This window comes from Brachyhypopomus gauderio, chromosome 5 (genome assembly GCF_052324685.1).
Source record: "Brachyhypopomus gauderio isolate BG-103 chromosome 5, BGAUD_0.2, whole genome shotgun sequence".
Taxonomy (NCBI): Eukaryota; Metazoa; Chordata; class Actinopteri; order Gymnotiformes; family Hypopomidae; genus Brachyhypopomus; species Brachyhypopomus gauderio.
In genome coordinates, this window is record NC_135215.1 from 33,090,178 (window position 1) to 33,106,855 (window position 16,678).

The window sequence follows — 16,678 nt, forward strand, 5'->3', positions numbered from 1 at the left end:
CACTACTCTACTCTTCAGGTGTGTCTTTACATGATTCACCTTTCACAGCCACTGTTGCCTGCTACATCTGCACACAGGGGAGGGAGGGACTGTGAGACATGAAGTGGATGTGTACACTTTCTGCACGGAAAATCTTCCTCCTAGTCCTGCACACGCACACACACCAACATTTCAATTTATAATGTAAGTAACCTTGTCTATCAATTTTAGCTGCTTGAAGTAGTACTTAGTTAATAATATTATTTAATATTAACAATACTATTTAGTCCTCACTATTGTGAAACAGTTATCAATGTTACCTCAAATGTCATTTTGCAAGCATTAATGTTTTTTCTCATAGAAATTCTCATAGAATTCCCCGCATAATTCTTGATTTGTCTGCAGGTCACAGTCCAGAGTGTCTGTTTGAAGCACTGAGATTGTTCTAATTGTGAGACCTTTCCTGTAAGCTCTTACAGCCATCGTTTCTGAGGTCAGCGTTTCAGTTGCAGTTTCTGTGTCTCCACATCACCAGCAGTGGTAAGTGTGCTAAGTCCTTCCTTGCACTGGGTTAATAATAGTGGATTACTCTTCAACTGTGTTTTCACTGTTTTCTCCTTTGTACTGTTTGCATAATATTTTATGGTATAGTGAAGCACAGTTCAAGACCTCAGGTATAAGCAACTAGGTTACTCTAAGAACTATATATTTTCAAGCCTTTTAATTACATATCAATTTCATCTATTGGAGAGTATTTGACATTGAAGTCCATGATACATTACATTTTATTTGAAATACCACATGCCAATATGGTGCACATTTACACAGTGGTTATACAAGCAAGTATAATTTTGCTTAGCATATTTAAATGTTTGTATAATAGATTGATAACTATCTGCTGCACTAATAATATCTGAACCTGTGCACATCACCTTGTAATTGCCAATGTATTTGCACTAACACTGCCATCATCTGGCTTTACTGGCCCCTTTCGCTTGTCATTTTATAATGAAGAAAGATGAACCATTTAGTGCTGGAACTGCACATCATTGTGTCTAGAGCATGATGGAAGGTGTTCTGTTTTACTGCATACTGCAAGCTATAGGCTATATTAGAGGGCTTCCAGGGTATAATGTTCAGTTTCTAATGACTATAACCACACACTAGAACCTTGCAGTTAAAATATCAAGTTACAGGTCATCTCACAGGACTTCCGTAACGGGCAGCTGAGGTGTGGGCTGTGTGGGTCTGGGGCGTAGGCAGTGGGGTGTGGGGTGTGGAGTGTGGTGTGTGGGGCCCGGGGCACTGCATGCATGTGTACACTGACCCGCATACATATTTTGTGGATGCCATTTGTAGTCACCTTTGTAGGCCACAGTAGGTTTTTATGTGCTACGATATGTATGAGCCTGATTGTGTTCTTCACAAGCATATATATTTAGTTTAGTAACAGTTTTCACAGTTAATACTGTTTCAGGCCTGTCATGTCAGGCAGAATAAAAGCCTTTTTTAATTTCATTTTTTTACATTTCTGTACTCCCGCAACTTTCAGAAGGTTTGAAAAAGTTTAAGTATGATCTCCTCAGGCTCCCCAGTGTTAGCAGAGCACAGCTCTCACAGTAATATAGCACTGCGTTCAGCTAAGACCTCCTGGTGCTGCTTCTCACCCAGGAGCTCATAGGACTGTACATGTTGAGATTGGACAGCTTGAGCCCTCTGGCTTTTGGGCAGCATTCCTCTTAGTTTAGTCAAAACTACGCTTTAAACCCGAAAATCGGCATCTGCTGTTGTCTTTGACAGTATTTATGGCATGTTTTTAAAATAATTTGTTTCAGCAATGCATTAATGGCTAATTATTCAAACTAAAGATTTTTATTACGACCAGTTAAAAATAAAAAAACAAAAACACCATATAGCCTAGTTGCATTAAAAGCAGGAGCACCTAAGACAAATGCCTCAGCATGCTTTAAGGGGTTTCTTTACAACAGTATTTGTCTTTCTTCTTTTTGTAGCCCATGGTTTGTGCAGTAGGAGCAGCAACAGCCCGAGAGGAGATACTCACACTGCTGGTCCTCAGTAAGTCCGTTTCTATTTGCTCTGACATTGCTGAGAACCAACAGAGAAATGTGTATGTGTTTGCTTCACCACAGAGACATGCCATCACTTGATGCACTTGCATGGCTATGTTTTCTTAATCCTCTTGCTGACACTTGCCCACTCTTGAATTTTAGCTTTTTAAATATTTCTCAGCATAGATTAATTGACAAGAAAAGTTTGATCAAATATAAATACTCATCAATGAATTATAGTCTTTTTCAAATATACCTTAAGTTTATGTTTGTTTGTTTATTTTTTTTATCAATTGAATGATTGCTTAGCAATAGCAATTGCTTAGATTGATTAGCAAGAGTGCCTGCTTCTGATATTTACTGTATATGCTGTGAATTGTGCAACCCCGGAGAACAAGACTACAGCTGATCATTATAATGTGAATCACAGCACTGATGGTTCCAGCTCACGTCCAGGAGGTGTGTGAGGGTAGCTCATGCTACCCCAGTCTGGGGGATCTTATGGTGGGGCGAGCTGCCCAGCTCTCTGCCTCATCCACCTGTGGCCACAATGGACCTGAAAAATACTGCATCTTGGGATACTTGGAGGTCAGACGTTAGCAACAATATTCTTTGAAATTAAGTACTTAAACCTGCATACATTGTTTTTTTTTTAATTATTATTATTTTAACAAATAACATGTAATATAGCCAAAAGACACAGCAGAAAATACACACTAGCGATATCCTCCCTGAAGTGCTTAATAATTTAAAGTGTGGATATCCTTATTACATTGATTACACTGTCTCCCCCAAATGATATATCCTTCTTAAATTACACAGAAATACTTTGACAATAATTTTTTTCCCCACCTTTTAAGCCGCAGGCGATGGATTCCAAAGATATGGGCCTGTTTTGTTGTGCCTTCAGGCAGTCTAGAGCTGCACGCACTGTGTGAGGGATGAAGCCACACTGCGATTCTTTTAGGCTTCCCAACAGGAAATGCTGGATAATAAACATAAGCCTACCATCACATAACTGTGCCAAAATAAAATCCCTTCACAAAGTCGCCTCTTGTCAGCGCCGTAACAGAAAGGAGATCATTTTACTTCAGTAGACACTGATAGCACTGTGGCCAACCTGACGATAGCATGCTGCAGACATGTTCTGATCTGCCACTGTTATAGCTATTAGTGTTCCTCTTCCTTAAGACTAATGTAGGCATGTTTCATGTCTCACTCTCACTCTGCACCCAGGTGATACAGGTGGGAAGCTATGTGTGTCACTCTTGGCTTATTTAGTGTTTGCTTTAGTGTGAATTAGTTTGATTTACTGTTTGCTATAGTATGAAAACTGAACTCCAAGAAAAAAAGCTTTCCAATAGTGTTTATTGACATCAAAAGTCAATACAGACAGGCACAGACTCTGAGAAGAGTGAGATTTTATACGGGCAAATCCATAGTCATAATCATTAAGACAAATAACCAGGTTGTTCAGAGAGAGAGAGAGAGAGAGAGAGAGAGAGAGAGAGAGAGAGAGAGAGAGAGAGAGAGAGAGAGAGAGAGAGAGAGAGAGAGAGAGAGAGAGAGAGAGAGACGTGATTTACATGGATCACAGGTTTACACATTCTTAAATATAATGTCCACAAAGAAACACTACCCTGAATGGCTGTACATAGAACAAAGGCCAGCACTCAAACATGGGAAACGCAGGGCTTAAAAACAAGATACTAATAAGAACCTAAACGAAGGAACACATGAGAACAAATACAAGGGGCGAGGTTACAAAATACCAGGCAGGGACAAGACTTGACAGACAGGAGGGAGGCGGAGCCAGATGTGATTGACAGATGGGGGGTGGAGTCAGATGTGACAGTCAATCATAATAGCGTACACCAGCTATTTTATTGCTGCTACATTGCATTTGAAAAGAAGTTGCCTGTTTTAATGCCAGCTCACCAAAAGATGTGTCGTGCACTTTTGAATCATTTGTGCACCTGAACCAGTGTGAACCAGTTATGTTATGTTTAACATTACCATGCCACATTTAAACGTTTTCTTTAGAATGAACAGAAGTGCTTCACTTGCGACTCCAGAAGAGCCTACAACCAGTACAACAACCCTTACAGTCACCAAATCGAGAATATTATCACCACTTTTGCACCAGAGCGTAAGATGAGATGGTGGCAGTCAAAGAATGGTGAGTGCACACAGTGTAAGTCAGCAGGAGCACTAAGTCCAGAAATGTGTATTTTTACCTCCCCTATTCTTACCCTAGTATCTCCTGATTAGTAATAATGATTATTTACAAGGGTCGGATACCACTGACAGTATAAATATGATTTATTAGGAAAAGATAACTAATTAATTGCATCAATGTCATTCTATGGATGATGTAACATTAAACTATATCTCAAATTTCAGGTGTGCATCAAGTCAGCATCCAACTTGATCTTGAGACGATGTTTCAATTTAGCCATTTAGTGCTGACATTCAAGGTACCTTCAATCCTTTTGACACTTGTGGTTTTATGGTAAAATTTTATAATGTCTGTTGGTCGTGTCAAATTCATCAGTATGCTTCTCTCCTGCTACACAGAGCTTCCGACCAGCTGCGATGCTGGTGGAGAGGTCTAAAGATTTTGGTCGCACTTGGAAGGTGTTTCGATTCTTTTCTGCAGACTGTGCGAGTGACTTCCCTGGGGTGTCACAAGGCCCCGCAGCCACCATCGATGACCTCACCTGTGATGACCGCTACTCTGGGGCCGAACCCTCTACTGATGGCGAGGTAACTCAGACATCTGTAGTTTTAAGGAAAAACTCAATAGTGTGTTCAAAGGTTTGTTCTGAGTGTGTTCAAATGAGTGCTATAACTATTTTGCAGGTTGTGTTCAAGGCTCTTGACCCCAGCTTTCATACTGCCAGTCCATATAACCCTGCTGTTCAAGGTTTGCTTTCTAACTTTTTAGATCAGAAAACAGTATCAGAAAAGCTTTGGGATCAATGTCTTCTAATGCGCCAGGTCATATCTGATACAGATCAAAAATGGCACATTTACAACTTGCATAAGTTAAAGTTTTATTACATACAGCAGAGGCTTTATTGTAGAGTTCAAAGATAACTGAAGCAGTTTTGCTTGTCTGTTGTAACTGCAGTAGTTGTAGTGTGCGCTGTCAGTCGAAGTGATTGCGTGTATAAAATACCCCTTGCTAATGAGTATATGATTACAATAGACTATATTTTAAAAATCCAGAAAGAATACAAGCAATATCCATTTCCTTTGCGCCTAGATCTCATAACCATGACTAACCTGCGAGTGAACTTCACCCGTCTGTTCACCCTGGGTGACAATTTGCTGGGGCGACGCAGGAGAAACCCCCAGGATAAATACTACTATGCCCTCTATGAGATGGTGGTCAGGGGGAGCTGCTTCTGCAATGGCCATGCCAGCCAGTGCATGCCGGTGGATAGTACACGAGGAGATATCTTCACAGAACCTGGCATGGTGAGAGCATATATTATTACCATATTATTATTATATTGTATTATATATATATATATATATATATATATATATATATATATATATATATATATATATATATATATATATATATATATATATATATATATATACTGTTACCTACCCGAATGTAAAAACTCCTTTACTTTAAAGTAAACTTTTACTTTACTCCTTTAAAAAAGTTCCTTTACTCTTAGGTACATGGGCGATGTGTATGTCAACACAACACTGTTGGGGACAACTGTGAGAAGTGCCAGGACTTTTACAATGACGCCCCCTGGAGGCCAGCTGGAAACACTAACCCACATGTTTGCAAAAGTACAAAAAAATATTTAAACTACCTAATACCACTATTACTATTACAATTTTTTCTACTATTACTCATAGTAATAATATATATGAATATAAATAATATATATATTGATTAATAAATATACGTGATGTTTGTTTAATAATAAATATTAATATTAAAATAAGAAAAAAGGAGTGGGTAGGGTAAATTTATGAACGTCAATCCACAGAAAATATTAGTATTTTGTATATTAAACAAAGAAACAAGCAAGCAGTTCAATGGTGGTAAAATCATTATCACCTATCTCCTATCTCCTTTTAATTCATTGAAATACTGTGGCTAAAAAATCTGCAATTTTGGTACACGAATGCATGCCTCTTTCTCCAGGGTGTAACTGTAATGGCCACTCAGAGCGTTGTCACTTTGACCCGAAACGTTACAAGGCCAGTGGGCATGTCAGTGGTGGTGTGTGTGACGACTGCAGAAACAACCGAATGGGTGCGCAGTGCGAACAGTGCCAGTTGTACCACTTCCGTGACCCTCTGCGCTCTCTAGAAGACCCTCATGCCTGCATACGTGAGTGTGTTCAGAAATGGCTGAAATGGCTCTTTAAAAGCTTTAGGTAGACGCCTCCGTGCCCTCACTGACATCTTATTCTGTTTCATCCCTCTACTGTGCAGCGTGCGAGTGTCACCACGCAGGGTCTTTAGATGGAGGCCTGTGCGACCCAGTAAGTGGTCGATGTTTGTGCAAACAGAATGTGGAGGGCGAGCACTGTGACCAGTGCCGGTTTGGCTTCTACGGACTCAGCCAGGACGACCCCAAGGGTTGCCAGAGTAAGATAACTCCTCCTACTTCCACGTATCCAGGATGGATGATTAAGATACATTCATTTCATATGTGCATAATAGGTCGTTTTGCTGCATTATTAAATGCTCACAAACCAAAAACATGTCTAATGCGTGTATGCGTCAACTTGGGGCTGCAAAATTAGAACAAATGTGTTCTTTCCAAGCAATTAGTTAGTTCACAATTCTTCTGTTTATCTCCTCGTACGCGTGTGTGAAAACTCACGTGGGTCCAGTGTGTAGATGCAACCTCTTGGGAACCATACGCACATCCCCATGTGAACAGACCACAGGCCAGTGTATTTGTGAGCACTTCGCCTATGGACCAGAGTGTGACCAGTGTATAGTAAGTTCATTGTTACAACCTGCCCAGATAATGTGTTAAATAATTTGAATTATATTGAAACAAAATGAAACGGAGTGGACCTTCACTCACATTGTGCTTTTGTATTTTCTCAGCCAGGATACTGGGGTCTAGGAAATACTGTTTTCGGCTGCTTACCTTGTGACTGTGACATTGGTGGGGCCTTTACTACCACGTAAGTTAGCAGTTTCTGAATACTGAATACTGAAATTGCTACTGAAATTAAATTGCTATTTGAAAATGCAGCGTTATCTGTATGTACGCATGTGTAGGTGTTCCTCAACAAGTGGACAATGTCAGTGCCGAGCCAATATGGTGGGACGCAACTGTAGTGACCCAGCACCTGGACACTTTCTGGCCCCACTTGACTTCTACATCTACGAGGCTGAAAACGCTTTCCCTCTGGACACAAAGTGCTCGTCTTACCTGGTGGGTGACATAATGGAAGCTGCCCATACCTGCACAGGGTGAACCATATCTCATCAAAACAAGCAGCTTACTCTGACATTTTGCAGGATTGTTATATATTCTCACAGCCACTCAATGTCAAGTTTTACCACTGACATTTGTATTTGTGTGGACATTGGCATGAATGATGCATTTCATTTGCCCAGGTGAGACCTACAGCTCCACCTTTGCCACCTACACCTCGCACACCTGAAATTCCTCGCCCACGTCCATACTGCTCTCCAGGAGCCAAAGCTCATGAACCTCCTCCTCCTCCTCATTCCCCACCTGAACCACCACCAGAGGAGGTTTATGACCCCTATTACAACCACCCTGCACCATCGCTGGAAGAACCTTCTCCTTTTTATCACCCTCCGTCACCGCCACTGCAAGATCCTCGCTATCCTCCTTACAATGCACCTGTTGATCCAACAGAAGGTCCATCGCCCCCTCTGGTGTATCCCACTCCTCCATTCGTGTATCTCCATGGTCCAGAGGAACACGTCACTCTCCCCACGTGCAAGCATTACTTCAGAAACATGGGTTATGACTTTGTGTTCAGTGATGGAAAATATGTGGTCGTCAAACGTGAGAAACGACGGACTCGAAGGCAAAGACACAGCCAGGTACAATCAGACTGACAGACCTATTTGACTAGTATAATTTACTATAAATACTCTAGTAGAAATGTGCTCAATCTAGTCAACCAGTGTAGGATCGTGCCTACAACACCGAAACAAGCATTTTGAGCATATGAAGAGCACAACAAAACCTGGACTAGCTTATGATCCCTGATTACTGGATTATACTGTGGCTCTTTTCTTCCAGGGCACCATTACACTGCAGCCTGGTCTGGCACATCAGGTCATCCTGCGACCACATATCCCAAACGTACCTGTCACATGGACTGGAGCAGGATTTGTGCGGATTCAAGATGGAGCAGGGCTCCGATTCACTGTCACCAATATCCCATTGACCCTTAAGTACCACCTTGTTGTTCGCTATGAGCCAGAGGTTTGCATATACTTTATAGTTATTGGCACTGTAATTGCTATTTTGTCATTACTATATTTAGCAACCCCCAAATAGCCCGCTCTAGTTTTTGTTATCATGGATACATTTGAGTTAATAATAGTTCAGGAAGCTAATTGGAATTTGGTTCAGGAAGAAGACTTTATCATTTTGACTTTATCATTTTTAAATGTCATATTTGCAGGTCATATATGTTCAGCATTGAAAACACAAATCTCATGGTTTTCTATTTGTGATTATCAAGGATCTGTCAATGTACTATGAGGATTCTTGTAGAAAATGTGTTATTTCTATTTTAGCAATTTTGATGTGGCTTTTTTGTGTATATGTAGTCCACAGATGACTGGACCGCTACTGTAAGATTTGTACCGTTAGGATCTTATGATGAAAATTGTCCAATTGAATCAACTGAGAAAACTCTTACACTTCCAAACACTGGCAGGTGAGAGCTTGTAATTGTAATTGACAAGTCATGAAACTTCAGGGTTTTCAGGGTACAGGGTATGTTGAATGAAACATCAAAGACTTATACTAATTCAGTGTTGCTGTTAAGATGTTTTAGATGTATTTTTTGGGGTGTTTCATCACATGTAGGGCAGCCAGTTTGGATCCAGTGTGTCTGAGCTCAGGAACGCGATACCATGTAGATATCACATTTGGGAAACGAGGCATTCCTGACCCATACTGCAGCTCACATATTCTGATTGATTCTGTAAGATTTTACAAACATTCACCACCATTGTTCAATAAATAATAAACTGAAATTTAGCTTAATAAGCCAGTGAATGTTTTAGCTTACCCGATAAATCACTTTGTTGTAGATGGGACTGGTTCCAAAGATGGAGTCTCTTCCAAATTTCTGCTCTGAGCAAGTCTTGGCTCAGTATGAGCACTATCGCTGTGTGGAGCTGGGTGTCCAGGCGGGAGCACACACCGTGCCTGAGGTGTGTGAACGGCTGGTGGCCAGCATGTCAGCCTATATTCACAACGGTGCAATACGTGAGTGTCCTTCCAATATACTCTGTCAAATCCTTACAAGAAATGTTACTGTATGTATGCTGTCATTTGAATGATGGTATAGATTCTAATAGTATGGAGTACTACAATAATTATAAAAAGTATATATGTTTACAAGAGTACAATTACATCTGAAATAGTAGCCTAGGAAATATTTCCTACAAAATACAGAACATCTTAGAACTTTTGTTTCTGTAACATAAATAAATACTGGAGCCAACCTTGGACACCCAAGGTTTTTGTGTTTAGGGCTAAAATGATTTTCACAGTCCATCAATAATTGATTTAGTTTTTTTTTTTCTTTCAGCTTGTAATTGTAATGGTACTGGGTCATTGAGCTCCTCCTGCAGTAAATTTGGAGGACAGTGTGACTGCAAACCCAACGTTATTGGTCGCTGCTGTGACACTTGTGCCCCTTTGACCTTTGGGTTTGGGCCAAATGGCTGCTCACGTAAGCAATGCTCCCGTAATTAATCGAGAAAGCATTGTGGAAATAGGAGTGGAGATTAGTTTAGAGAATCAAAGCTCTAGCTACTGATTGGTCCAGCAGGGCTCTTTAACTCATCTCTACTGTCCCCAGCATGCCACTGTGAACCATCCGGTTCCAGAGCAGAGTCCTGTGACTCCAGGACTGGCCAGTGTCCGTGCCGTAGTGAGGTGATGGGGCGCAGATGTGAGCGGTGCCGGCCCGGGTACTATGGTTTTCCTAACTGTAGGCCTTGTCAGTGTAATGGGCTGGCTGACTTCTGTGACCCTGTTACTGGAGTCTGTCTGGATTGCCGTGAACATTCGACTGGACCCTACTGTGAAAGGTATGAGTGCCTTAAATACCGTGGTACAATTGTGGATATGCTTATTTCTCTTTTAAATTTTCACGTTGATCTGAATAGTAAAATTAAGATAAATATCCTGAACACTGTGACTGCTAGCTAGCAACAATGCATGGTAGTCTGTGTATAGTGTATTTAATTGCGAGAAACAATATATAACACTCTGAATACACACACACACACACACACACACACACACACACACACACTGCTCCAGGTGTGTGGAGGGCTACTTTGGTGACCCAGTCTCCAGGGATCCCTGCATGCCGTGCCAGTGTCCAGATGTGAAGGGCAGTGGGCGATTCTTTGCCATCTCCTGCAGCAAGGATCCGAATTCTTTAACCCCGACCTGTGAATGCGAGCCTGGATATGAAGGTGTCTGGTTTACTAAACACACTGCCTCCCTCACTGTAGTTGCACTGACAGAGAAGCTGTCGTGGAAGTTACAGTAAATCAGAATGAATTAAATAGCACCAGTGATAGCAAAACTCCAGCAAACTCATAGCACTTGTGTTTCCTCTACCCCGTTATCCTTCTGACAGGCTTTCACTGTGATGCTTGTGCCTCTGGTTACTATGGCAACCTGCTGTTGCCAGGCACCAGGTGCAAAAAGTGCCACTGCAACAACAACATTGACCCCGGCGAGGCGTGTGACGCTGTGAGCGGCGAGTGTCTCCGCTGTTTGCACAACACGCACGGGACCCACTGCCAGGCGTGCAAACCTGGTTACTACGGCAACGCACTGCTTCAGGACTGCCGAGGTATGGGGGGCGTGGCCAAAACACGGTGCAAGTGACCATGGGCGTTAGTGACCGCACAGCTCTCTGGAAGTCTGAAAAGTGTGTGTGTGTGTGTGTGTGTGTGTGTGTGTGTGTGTGTGTGTGTTTGTGTGCTTTGTCAGAGTGCCCTTGTAATCGACAGGGAACAGATGCAGCTAAATGCCCGTTGGGCAGTCCCTGCTTCTGTGATCAGGTGACTGGTCAGTGCCCGTGCCGTGCTGGTGTAGTGGGACTCCTGTGTGATAGGTGTGAAGATGGATACTGGAATATCAATGGCGAGTCAGGCTGCCAGCCCTGTGACTGTCACCCGGAACGTTCCATCAGCAACCTGTGTGACCAGGTGTGACCTCTTCAGTTTGTTTGGAACACAGCCTGAACATGAGTTGTTATTGAAATAGCCACAGGTCTGTAAAAATTACTTTTTAAAACTTTCTGTACACACCCAGATTACAGGCCAGTGTCCCTGTGAGCCAGAATATGGTGGAAGAGAGTGTGGAGAATGTGCATCAAATCACTTTGGAAACCCAGATATCCAATGCATATGTATGTGATTCATCACCGGTGTCAGTATGCCTATATCATAAGAAATACTGTTGCACATAAATGTCAAAATCAGGCACTGCACCCTTCTGAGAACTTTTCCCTTCATCCACCGTCTAGCCTGCGACTGTGACATGCAGGGCTCCATCCATCCGGGCTGTGACCCCTACACTGGCGAGTGTATATGTCGGCCTGGTGTGATCGGTGCTTTCTGTGACCAGTGTGCACCAGGCCATGACTCGGCCTTCCCTGCCTGCAAACCCTGCCACCCCTGTTTCCTGCTGTGGCAAGACAACATCACCGGTGTCTCCTGGGCTGCTGAAGCCGTGCTCTCCAATGTCCCTGTGCCTGGCGTGCTGCAGCCCAGCGACGAAGACCTGCTGGAGCACTTACAGGAACTTCAGGCTAAGCTGGACCACCTGGCTAGCACTCCGGGCCCTGGCCAAGATGTGCTGGACAGCATAGAAATGTTCCGGAATCAAATCAGGTGCAGAGTCAGGAGTTAACCTGGTGTCTTAACATGTTTTTAACATATGCACTAAGACATATCTTATTTAAATTTCAGGAACATAACAGAATCTATAGATCCAAACGCAATTATCATTGACCCAACTCAGCTGTTGGACACTGATATTGATCACATCCGTCAAGAATTCACAAGGCTCCTGGATGATCTGCAGAGGAAAATTAAGGAGGCCTCAAAAATAGACATGAAGGCACTGAATGGTAAGTCTGCTGAAAGAAAATCATACAGTAAAATGATTAGCTGCTACTGTCAAGATCATACCTGTGAATTCTTATTCTGGTAAGCATCCTGTACTGAGTCTGTGAAAGACACAGGAATATTCTACTTTGCTCTTTTTCGAAACAGACACCCTGGAGAAGATCCGAAAACTCCATGCTACCTTCATGAAAGACGAAGAGCGGGTGAAGAAGGCTACAAATGTTCTCGGGGTCTCGATGCAGACACGTCAGAACACTAAAATGGATCTGAGCCGATGCCAGCTGACCCCACTGGATGTGCTGGAGAAGAAGGTGAAGGTGCTCAGTGTGGCCAAACTGAACGAAGAGGTGAGAACACAAATGAGTGCAGCTATTACTATCGTACTGAAATAAACATACGCTCAAACTTAAATCGGAAATAATAACTGATACATAGAAGTGAAATTAAACAAACATAGATAAATATACAGTGTAAAGTACAAGGATAACAAGTGATATCTGCAGAGTTAGTATTCATTAAAGTACTCAACAAACAGTGAGTCTTCAGTGTTCAACAGAATCAAGGAACTATGGAACCAGGTTAAACTTTATCAAAAGTGCTGCCTGTCACTACTATGTACTACATTCAAGAACAAAAAATACACTTGACATTAATATATGTTCTGACACTTCCATGAAGAGTTTAGATAATATCAAGATTCATATTTCCAGGTTTTTTAAACCTTCTTTCTGCCATAGATCTGTGGTGCTCCAGGTGATGCAGAGTGTGAGAAGGCCCCGTGTGGCGGTGCCCTGTGTGGCAGGTGCGGTGGGCCATCGTGCACAGGGGCGCTCCCTGTTGGCCACAGTGCCACAGAACTAGCGCAGAAGACTGAAGCAGGCATTCGTGACCTTCTCCGTAATATCACAGAGGCAGAAACAAAGGCATGGACAACATGGTGCACATACATACTGTAAAATTAAAATTCAACATTATTTCTGCTGTGTACTTTTCCCACGTGTTGCTTTGATCTTGGTAAGATTACTTGCAGTCTTGTATCCTGATAGAGGCATGCCCCCCCCCCCCCCCCCCCCCCCCCAACACACACACACACACACACACACACACACACACACATACAAACTAACATGCATAAACTTTTTCTACTGTTACAACTGTGACATGCTGGGTTGATTTCTATTATTAGATTCAAGAAGTTAAGAATATGAATGAAGAAATCAAAGACCAGGCAATCGACATGAGGAATAAAATCAACAACAGCATGAACAAATCTGACCAGGATAAGACAAACATTAAAAACTTAATAAAGCGTGTCAGAGATTATCTGAGAGGTAAGATGTCTTTGTGGCCCTGTTCTATAGATTTAATTGGCAGTCATCATAAATCCAAGAATTATTTATTTTTTTTAATGTTTTGTTGGTCATTTGTAAACCAAAGTGTTTACAATTGCACATTTTGACACTGAAACTATTATGATTATTCTTTAATGTGGAATATCTGTGCCTTTTAGTTTTACACCTGGTTAAAAGTAGAAACAAGCCATATCCTGAAATGTTCTGTTAACAATGTTAACACGTTGTTGTACTTATTTTGCCATAGAAGAGATTATGGAACCAGAGGACGTAGACACGGTAGCATCTGCTGTTTTGGCTATACAGCTGCCCAGCTCCCCAGACGAGATCACAAAGATGATCCAGGAGATCCAGTCAGTGTTGTCCAATCTCACGCACTTTCAGGAGGATGTGAAGTACTTGGAAGATCAAACCAAATTAGCCAAAGACATGAAACATACAGCTAATGAAATCCTGTGAGTTCCTAATTACACAGTCATTGAGTCTGTGGTGGTACTACGGCTGTGTCCCATTTAAATGTATCTCATTAAATCTGCTCTTTATGTATTTCAGGAACAGAACTAATAAGATTGATGTCAGTGACATACAGCAAACCCTGAAAAATACTGTCACGCTCCATGACAAGATAAGGGAGGACCTGAATGTGACAGAAGTCAACACAAATATTACAGCTGAAACACTTCAACGTGTAAATACTTACAGCCTCTTCTTGTGATACGCTTTGATATCTTACATATTCACCTTTACTAAAATCCCTAGTCCATCTATTCCTACCAGACCGTAGCGAAGATAAGCAGCGTGGAAGATGAGCTCAACACGACTCGGGCCAAAAAACTACTGGATGAAATTGAGGCTTTGAAGACTAAGACTGAGCAGAACCAATTTCAGGCCAAGGAAGCAAACGAGGCTGCCAGTGCAGCTTTAGCTAACGCCACAGATGCTAGCAAGGTCAGTCGTAGCCTCACATGACAAGACAAAATAGACTATTATATGCATCCTAACTTATATGATAACTAGACCCACCTGTCTTTAGTTTCATTTTGAGTGATGTGTTGTAATTTTCAGGACCTCGACGAAGTAGCAGAACAATTTAAAAAACTGACTGACAAGAACAACACCCAGATTGCTAATGACGAAGCTAACGAGCGCCTGAAGAACATAAAGATGGAGGCCGAAAATATGGCCAAAGATATTGAGAATAAGATCAGTCAAATTGAGGGTATGGCAATCACATCAGTTCAATTATAAAGTACTGTAAGGTGTCTAAACGGGTGTAGCACTCCAGTAGTCTTATGATGAGGTATGTTACATTTAGATTGATTTTTCTTTGAAGTTTCTTTTCTGGTAAGGTTATTGCATGCTTAAACTTTATTTGTGGAATTTGATATCTGACCAAATGTCAACATTGTTTGCTTCAATTGGTTCCAGAATTGGAGAAAAGGATTCAGGACGCAGCCGAAAGTAAAGAGAATAAAATGAAAGATTTGGAGGAACTCCGGGTGCAAGCAGAGGAATTATGGAATTTCATTACTCAAAAAGTAGAGAACTATTTACTGTGCACTAGCTAGGTCTGCCCCGTCACCCCCTCTTGACCCACGTGGCACTTAAAGGGCTTTCTGCACATCTGTTTTGGAAACAGTTGCTGTTACTAACATCTCTGGATTACTGGGAAAGATCTGTCCTTTTATCTTGCAAAAATTGTCAACTGGATTTCACCAAGTACCAGAGGTGATTATACACTGTGTTCCCTTCCACTCGTGGTGAATAAGATTTTAAATTAGTTCCAAAAACACAATGCATTTCCAATGGTGTCCAGAAGAGGTCTCGAGAATTAAACACACCCCTGCAAGTTACATTAATTGCTTTTTATAAATCAGCATACAAGTCCTGTACACGTTCTGTTATTTCTTCTCTAAGTCATCTGTCTCATCAGTCTTTGTCATTCACTTTAACAGCCCTTTGTAACAACTAGAAAAATGCTCCCTATGTCTGAGCAAAAAAAAGGCTGTTCATTCAGACTTCGCTCAAATTCCCTCAAATGGTACACTTTCAAGTAACTATAAAACAAAATCAAGATGTTAAGATTTACTATTGAACCTGTTTCCCACAGTATACTAAGGCATATTGCTTAGCCAGAATTGTATTTGTCCTTGTTTTTTAATTTTTTTTTTTTCACTAGAACCTCATCATGTTAACAACATCTGCAACTTGGTCACCTTTTAGAAACAATGAGAGTAGTTGCAGTTCTGTGCTGTTATTTTCTGTAAACAACTGTAGTCATTCAGACTGGAGAAGTAACAAGATTAAGCTATCAGTCAGGTCTGGACTGGAGGCGTGTTGTCTTTGGAATGCATTCCACTGTCTTTAGCCAAAGCTCGGGGCTTTAATCACCTCTTCTTTTGTGCTGGGCTGTTAACAACCAGATGACCATTCCATTGACTTGCAAAACCAAAGGTGTCCTTTCACCACTGTTCATCATTTCTCATTGATCTCCCCGCTCATTTATTGACCTTTTCTTACCCACCAGATTACATGTTTTGAGAGATTAGGCAAATAAAAAATTCTCATGAGTTAATCACAAAATGCATTCCTTAATGAGTCATTTTTCTCAAAAGACCATGGATAGTGAAACATTAAAGAAATATAAAAAGTTGTAATCAATGTTGACTCATGACTCATAATGGTTGAATAGGGCTGTAACATTTAATCTTGGATTATAGATACACCAATATGATTTTACATCATCGTCTGTCTGGATGATTACAGATTAAGATGTTAAGGAATTATTTTTTTGTGAGGAATTATATATACTATAATCCTAAAGGCACGCAGGAACTATTTTAGCCCATCTCATATTCTAATCACCCACAGAGGTGATGACTCCCCATCCTACCAGACATTATT

The 16,678-nt window shown here is 41.4% G+C and overlaps 1 protein-coding gene across 2 annotated transcripts; it reads left to right on the forward strand.

Moving 5' to 3' along the window:
• The first annotated feature begins 52 nt into the window (after positions 1–52).
• On the forward strand, positions 53–16,367 carry lamb4 (laminin, beta 4). 2 transcript variants are annotated; one of them, XM_077007270.1, is made up of 36 exons: positions 53–183; positions 385–519; positions 1,992–2,055; positions 2,479–2,636; positions 4,092–4,227; positions 4,452–4,525; positions 4,626–4,814; positions 4,911–4,974; positions 5,317–5,531; positions 5,747–5,867; positions 6,229–6,417; positions 6,522–6,677; positions 6,926–7,035; positions 7,149–7,228; positions 7,326–7,482; positions 7,668–8,126; positions 8,329–8,514; positions 8,865–8,974; positions 9,127–9,244; positions 9,354–9,531; positions 9,857–10,000; positions 10,130–10,361; positions 10,597–10,754; positions 10,922–11,140; positions 11,281–11,498; positions 11,605–11,701; positions 11,819–12,185; positions 12,264–12,424; positions 12,570–12,769; positions 13,160–13,345; positions 13,609–13,753; positions 14,022–14,229; positions 14,327–14,462; positions 14,552–14,722; positions 14,840–14,993; positions 15,203–16,367. In XM_077007270.1, the coding sequence occupies exons 3-36, from the start codon at positions 1,995–1,997 to the stop codon at positions 15,340–15,342; spliced, it is 5,697 nt and encodes a 1,898-aa protein (XP_076863385.1). In that variant the 5' UTR covers positions 53–183; positions 385–519; positions 1,992–1,994; the 3' UTR covers positions 15,343–16,367. The 2 variants fall into 2 exon arrangements, with proteins under 2 accessions (XP_076863385.1, XP_076863386.1); XM_077007271.1 differs by having other exon boundaries at positions 59–183; positions 450–519.
• The last annotated feature ends 311 nt before the right edge of the window (positions 16,368–16,678 follow it).